The sequence below is a fragment of the mitochondrial genome of Physcomitrella patens, assembly GCF_059467195.1.
Source record: "Physcomitrella patens mitochondrion, complete genome".
In the NCBI taxonomy this organism is placed as follows: domain Eukaryota; kingdom Viridiplantae; phylum Streptophyta; class Bryopsida; order Funariales; family Funariaceae; genus Physcomitrium; species Physcomitrium patens.
In genome coordinates, this window is record NC_007945.1 from 24,001 (window position 1) to 30,000 (window position 6,000).

The 6,000-nt window shown below is 39.6% G+C and overlaps 4 protein-coding genes and 2 non-coding genes across 6 annotated transcripts in view; 2 read left to right on the forward strand and 4 right to left on the reverse strand.

The window, feature by feature from the left end:
* Positions 1-604: 604 nt before the first annotated feature.
* On the reverse strand, positions 605-1,339 carry tatC (Sec-independent protein translocase protein). The gene has a single exon. The coding sequence runs from the start codon at positions 1,337-1,339 to the stop codon at positions 605-607; it is 735 nt and encodes a 244-aa protein (YP_539011.1).
* Positions 1,340-1,755: 416 nt separating this feature from the next.
* On the forward strand, positions 1,756-1,829 carry PhpafMt09. Its single transcript has one exon. It is a non-coding gene; the product is annotated as a tRNA-Arg (tRNA).
* Positions 1,830-1,980: 151 nt separating this feature from the next.
* Positions 1,981-2,063, forward strand: PhpafMt10. The gene has a single exon. It is a non-coding gene; the product is annotated as a tRNA-Tyr (tRNA).
* Positions 2,064-2,109: 46 nt separating this feature from the next.
* nad4L (NADH dehydrogenase subunit 4L) lies at positions 2,110-3,972 on the reverse strand. The gene is made up of 2 exons: positions 3,690-3,972; positions 2,110-2,129 (listed from the first exon to the last, which is right to left on the reverse strand). The coding sequence occupies exons 1-2, from the start codon at positions 3,970-3,972 to the stop codon at positions 2,110-2,112; spliced, it is 303 nt and encodes a 100-aa protein (YP_539012.2).
* Positions 3,973-4,270: 298 nt separating this feature from the next.
* sdh4 (succinate dehydrogenase subunit 4) lies at positions 4,271-4,531 on the reverse strand. Its single transcript has one exon. The coding sequence runs from the start codon at positions 4,529-4,531 to the stop codon at positions 4,271-4,273; it is 261 nt and encodes an 86-aa protein (YP_539013.1).
* Positions 4,532-4,795: 264 nt separating this feature from the next.
* sdh3 (succinate dehydrogenase subunit 3) overlaps positions 4,796-6,000 on the reverse strand; it is a 1,305-nt gene continuing 100 nt past the window's right edge. Inside the window, exon 2 of the mRNA in view lies at positions 4,796-5,091. Coding sequence (YP_539014.1) covers positions 4,796-5,091 — 296 coding nt within the window. The remainder of the gene's footprint in view (positions 5,092-6,000) is intronic.

The following is a 6,000-nucleotide window of genomic DNA, read 5'->3' on the forward strand; positions in this document are numbered from 1 at the left end:
ACAATACTACGGTTGCGCAAAAAAAGAAAGTAAAGCTCGTATGCCCGGGCAGACGGAGCCTTCGTTTTATGCTCTACGCGCTTTTTTTTTATCGGCCTCGTATTATCTTTCTGTGTCTTCGAGGCTAAAGACGGGAAAATAAGCGGGGAATTAAGTCCGCTTTGTAGTGTGGAGTGAAAAATACTTTTGTTTACTGCGCCCTGGCTAGCTTTGTAACAGCTATAAGCGAGCCTGGTCTCATATCATATTGAATTGGCGAAGACTATGGCATAGTGGGCGTCGCAGCTCCATTTTGGCGAAGCGCTTATTTGTGGCTTGATGGCGTCGTCATGGTCGCTTTGCTCTGCTTGGCCGGATCCAAATCAACTATAAAGCATCTAGGGTGGGGGAGGGCAGCGCGAACAAAAGCTATTGGGCTTCTGCGCGTCCTCTCCCAGCATCAGCAAAAAAGAAAAAAAAAGGTAGCCGGGAGGGAATAGATAGATGGTTAAAGCTTGATGCATAGCAGCAAGCAAAATTAGGCCAAAGATCAAAAAAAATATAGATATATTTTTGTTTTTTGTTGCGCCCCGCGGCCTGGTTCCTGGCCATGGCCCAATTTCGGTTAAAGGACTAGTTGCTTCTTATAAACTTGTATAATCAATGCGTAAAAAATGGTCAACTCTATTATACAATAAATAAGTAAACAAGCGACAATTTGACACCAGATATCTGGAGGTGTTAAAAAAGCTGCTGTAAAAATTGAAAGAACCATAAAAAAACGACGATTTTTTATGCAGCTTTTCACAAAAATCCCTTTTGATTCTAGCAAAAAGATCACAAGTACCTGTACTTGAGAGCATATTGATGAAATAAACAAAATACGAACAGTTAATAAAATATAGTCAAAAATCTTAGGTTGTAACTTTATTATAAGTAGATTAGTTGATGTTTTATTCAATTCGTATAAAAAGTGCCAAACATTGGGAACTACCCCAACAAAAGTGACAAAAAAAAACAGGAAGAAGCAAAAACCACTTAAGTAAAAGAATTTGTTGTATTTTTTTCTTTGTTCTTCATAGCAACTAGGAATCAAAAAACACCAAATTTGATAACTTAAGAAAGGAAATAAAAAGTAAAAGCATGATATTAAAGAAATAGTAACATACGTGCTTAAGGCCTCCGTTAATTGTGTACAAATAAAACCTGAATAAGAAAGAATAAGAAAGGATTTCGCTGACGAAAAAAACAAATCTTCTGAAAACCAATAACACGTAAACCATGTTAAACTGAAGCAAATAAATATCCAAAAAAAACGAATTCTAACTTCTTTCAGAATAGTTTTAAATAAAAAATTCATGATATTTCATTGTGTGTTAAACCTAATAAGAACGAAAAAAACGTTGGGTTGGCTTTTACTGCGCCCGGCAAAGTGTGCAATCAATCGTAAGGCCCTACCAATATTTTATTTTTATTTCATTAGTAGTTCAGGGTTCGCCCCTAGAATTTTACTACATTTGAGGGTACTCATTCATCATAATGCAATTACTATGTACTAAAACCCTATTACAGCCGAGCTTTTTTAATCGAGTAAAAGGCATGGCATAGCGCGCATATAGCCACGGGAATCTATGGCTAAATCATATTTTTTTTTGCTTCATGTATGACTTTTATTTCTGGCGCTATTTCTACGCTGCGCGCCCTTTATTTGTTATACGAAGATAGCTTTTTTCTTTCTTTAGCTTCTTTCTTTGTAGTTCACGAATGAAGGTTAGTGCATTCTTAGCTCAGTTGGATAGAGCAACAACCTTCTAAGTTGAAGGTCACAGGTTCAAATCCTGTAGGATGCTTAAAGAAAGTGCATAATGAATGAATAAATAATATATACCAAGGGTACATGCATCTATCGATTAGTTTAAACCCATTAAAGGTTACATACCATACATACATACACGCGCGGATTGACCGATTTCTAAATAAAGAATTTTTTATTTATTTTGGGGGAGAGTGGCCGAGTGGTTAAAAGCGACAGACTGTAAATCTGTTGAAGGTTTTCTACGTAGGTTCGAATCCTGCCTCTCCCATATACTCCGTATTTGAAGAATAGAGACGAAGCACTTGTTTTTGTGCTTATCCCTTCATGCAATTAAATAGAGTGGAACTTTCTCAGAAACATATTGAATGTTTTGGTATTCGAGCCCTCTCCGAACCGTACGAGATAGTCGCCCATCATACGGCTCTCCAATTCAACCTCTATTCGGATTTGCCTTTGTCGTTAGATTTTGGCTTGTTTTTCTAGTGACCGACCTCGCCAGTGGCTTAAGTACCATAAAGCGACTTGCTTTTTCACTATAGTGATCATGGGGAATTCCAGCAAGAAATAATAACATAAAAAAAAATGCATTTTCATTATCTCCTCTGAGCTCGTCCTTAATACTCCGAACATGGTGCATTCTATTCAGATTTACAATATCATGAAGGAAGCACGAAGAGCAGTTACGCAGCCTTTTAATCATCAAGCAAGTTATGCCATAGGATCCTTGATAGCAGAATTTACTCTGCAGTTTCGAACGTATGAAACGAATTTTAGATAGTCAAGGTAGGGCTTTTGACAAGGACGCCACGCCAGCTGGCATTGAAGACAGTATGATTTTTAGTATATCCCTGTCAATGGTCTCCTTCTGTCTGATATTGGTGTCATCGATTCAGGTCCCGCTGCCCTCGTTGGACATAAGGCATTATTCATAAGTCCAGGTTGCCCACGATGTTTTGCAGATCTGAATAGGTTTCCCTAGCTTTGCGACGGGTATCTCATGAATTAATTATCTAAATTATGATTGCTTTTTTCTTTCTTTGCGGTTGAATATAGTCTGCTAAGGTACAGCAGACGGTTAGGCCCTTTCCCTTTTGTTAGCAGTTTTACTTTGTACTACGTATGGCTGAAGCGGGTACTATGGGCCCTCTGCCATCCACTTTGGTCCAGCTGACTGAAGTGGATTTCACCGGTGTTGCCTACAGTTCTTGGCTAAGTTTAATTCAAGGCCATTTTGTGTCGAGATGTCGTTTAGTCTTTTGTCCCCATTAATTTGGGTAATCTGCTCCCTGGTGCGGGCTCTGTAATATCGGCCCGCAGGGTTTCTTTTTCCATGCAGGGTTTCTTTTTCCATTCTGGTCTTACCATAATTTATCGATGGCAGACTGAGAGCTTGACAGCGCGCACTCATGTGCATTACCACAAGGAGTTCCTTGTGATTAACTGCAGGTCCAGTTTGACCGAAAGAGACTTCGATTTGCCAGAGCAGGGGCTCATCTCATACAAGAGCAGGCTAGCGTAGTGGTCTTGGGTTGTTTGGGCTAGAATCATTCGTTTGCTTTGTGAACCTTCAGGTTATTGGCTAAGTAAAGAAGTAGATCGCAGGTCAAACGTATTACGCCGCCTGTGGTCTTTCGGGCGCTTTTGCGCTTTATGGGATAGCAAAAAAGCAAGTTGAAAGCCTAAAAGACATACCCTGGGATCTTGCTTGTTTTTTTTCCAACTACGTTTCTAGAGCATGCTGTGGTTCCCACCCGTTTACACGGTGGTTGGGTAAGCTCTATGCCTGGCACGCGGAATAGGGTCTCGCGTGGTTTGCTATATGGCAGCTAGCGCAAAACTGCGAATAATTTCCATATGGTTAAACAATGACTGTAGGCGACGCGAACGGTCGCCCTAAATTCCACTGCAATAGTCCCACGAATTCGAAAAGTTATAACCAGAATGGCCAGCCCAATAGCGGATTCCGCTGCTGCCACCGTTAAAACAAATAAAGCAAATAATTGACCCATCATATCATCCAAATAAACCGAAAATACCAAAAAGTTTAAATCGACTGCAAGTAACATTAACTCAATTGACATTAACATAATAAGGATGTTTTTTCTATTCAAGAAAATCCCCCAAATACCTAAAAGAAAAAGAATCATAGAAAATGTTAAATATTTTACTAGATCCATAATAAGAGTCTCTTTTTTGAAAGCCAACCCGGTTTCAAGCCAAGTACATGCCGCTTCCTTAGCCAATAAGTACTGCTTTGCCCTTTTTTTATGGCAAGGGCGATATGAACCAGAACAAGCACATAGAGGACAATGAAAAAAACCATCATTAGTATTTAATTACTTACTAACTCCATTTATGACACGGCCTCTACTAGCACCAGAAAAAAAGTATATATATATATTTTTTTTGCTGCGCTTTCCGCGCTTATTTTTGCTTTATAGCACTATCTGAATCTTCAGATGATTATAAAGTTTTTTAAAAAACAAAAAACAAAAAAACATATTTGATAATTATTAAACAAAATACTCTGAAAAGAATCAAGATCCAATTTCGTGTTATTTCATGGTGAACATAATCTGTCAGAATTTCTTCGATTCCCACATGAATATGCCAGAATAACAAAATATTTAACAGAATCAAAGTGGAAACATTTGATATAAGAATGGTTGGAATTAGAGAAGCGGCAGTCATTCTTTGAAGAAGCCAATGCCCCAAGGTTTCTCTATGAGCTTTCATTGCTTTTCACCTTTTTTTTGAAAGTAAAAGGAAACCGGCCTTTTTGGTCCGGCCCCTTCTTATAGAAGCGTATGTGATAATTGTCCGTCATACGGCTCCGCCTATCTAGAAAGTATCCTGTCGGCCGAAATAGTACTGGAACAGGTTGTAGTCTCGTCTTAGTTAAGCCTTCGCGAGATAAAGTAGGCCCGATTCCGGGGCACCGCTGAGCTATCAGGGAAAAAAAGGTATATATATACTTTTCGGGGTTATCGTATTTCGTGCTTATGAGAAATAGAATCGGATAATATTCGATACAGCTAAAAAAGCTGCACAGAATAACATAATAATTCCGGAAGTATATACTTTGGATAATTCTAGAAAAAAACCTAGATCCCACAATAAATGACGAATTCCATTACTCATATGATAACATAAGGCCAATAAACTGAAATTGACTACGCTTGAAATCAACCAATGGAAATAGAAAGTGAAGGAAAAAGCGTATCGGTAAAGATAATAAGAAGTAAGGTTAAGATCGCCTATTTTCAGAAAAAGAATACTAAAAAAAACCATACTGGATAGAGTCAAACTTCGGTAGGAAGTGATGACCTACGGCCTGCCTACTAAGTGCTCTCCGAACCGTACGTGATAGTCTCCCATCATACGGCTCACTAACTCTCCTGATCCAACTCATAGGAGACGGGCTCCATTGACTGCGGCTCGTTGGGTGCCTGCCCTACTGATCGGATTATCGATGGCACTGGATGTATCATCATATATAATGTATTAACATCTTGATGTTAATAGGGCGCGACAAAAAATAGATAGATATATTTGCCGTTTCTTTTTTGAGTTTTGGAGAGTAAAACCTGCCAGACTAGGCAGGTGCATAGACCCCTTCGCCTTTTACTCAATCCGCAAGTTTGCCGTTTACACGGTTCTTTTAGGATTAGGCAGGTACTATGGGTCCTCTGACTTCCAACTCGGACCATAGTGTACGGTTGGATCTCGCCGATATCACCTGTGAGCTATAGCGCTTGAGATGTCGTTTAGTTCTCTGTCCCCATTAATTTGGGTAATCTGCTTCCATGCGTAAAAATATATCTATTTTTTTTGTCCTTACCGTTCTTAGCCGCCAGCAGGCCGAAAGCATAACAGTGTTCGTTCGTGCGATTCCCCGCGTGCATTTTTTCCGCACTGGTTGTAGGGCAGGCTGACCCGAAAAGAACTGCGATTCTGCTTTATCATCTCATGCTAAATGAAATATATATATATTTCATATAAATATATATATTTCATTTAGCAAGCGCCAGCGGACTCGCGGAGGATTGATTATTGAGCAGGCCGATAAACTAGCCAACAGCCGACGAATATCTCCTTTATCGCAGCTTCTGTGGCATGCTTCCTTTCCTTCGCTATCAGGTAAGCCCTGAGCCCCTCGAGCAGTAGTGCCTTTGTTGTAATCACAAGTGATCTAACGGCCGCCC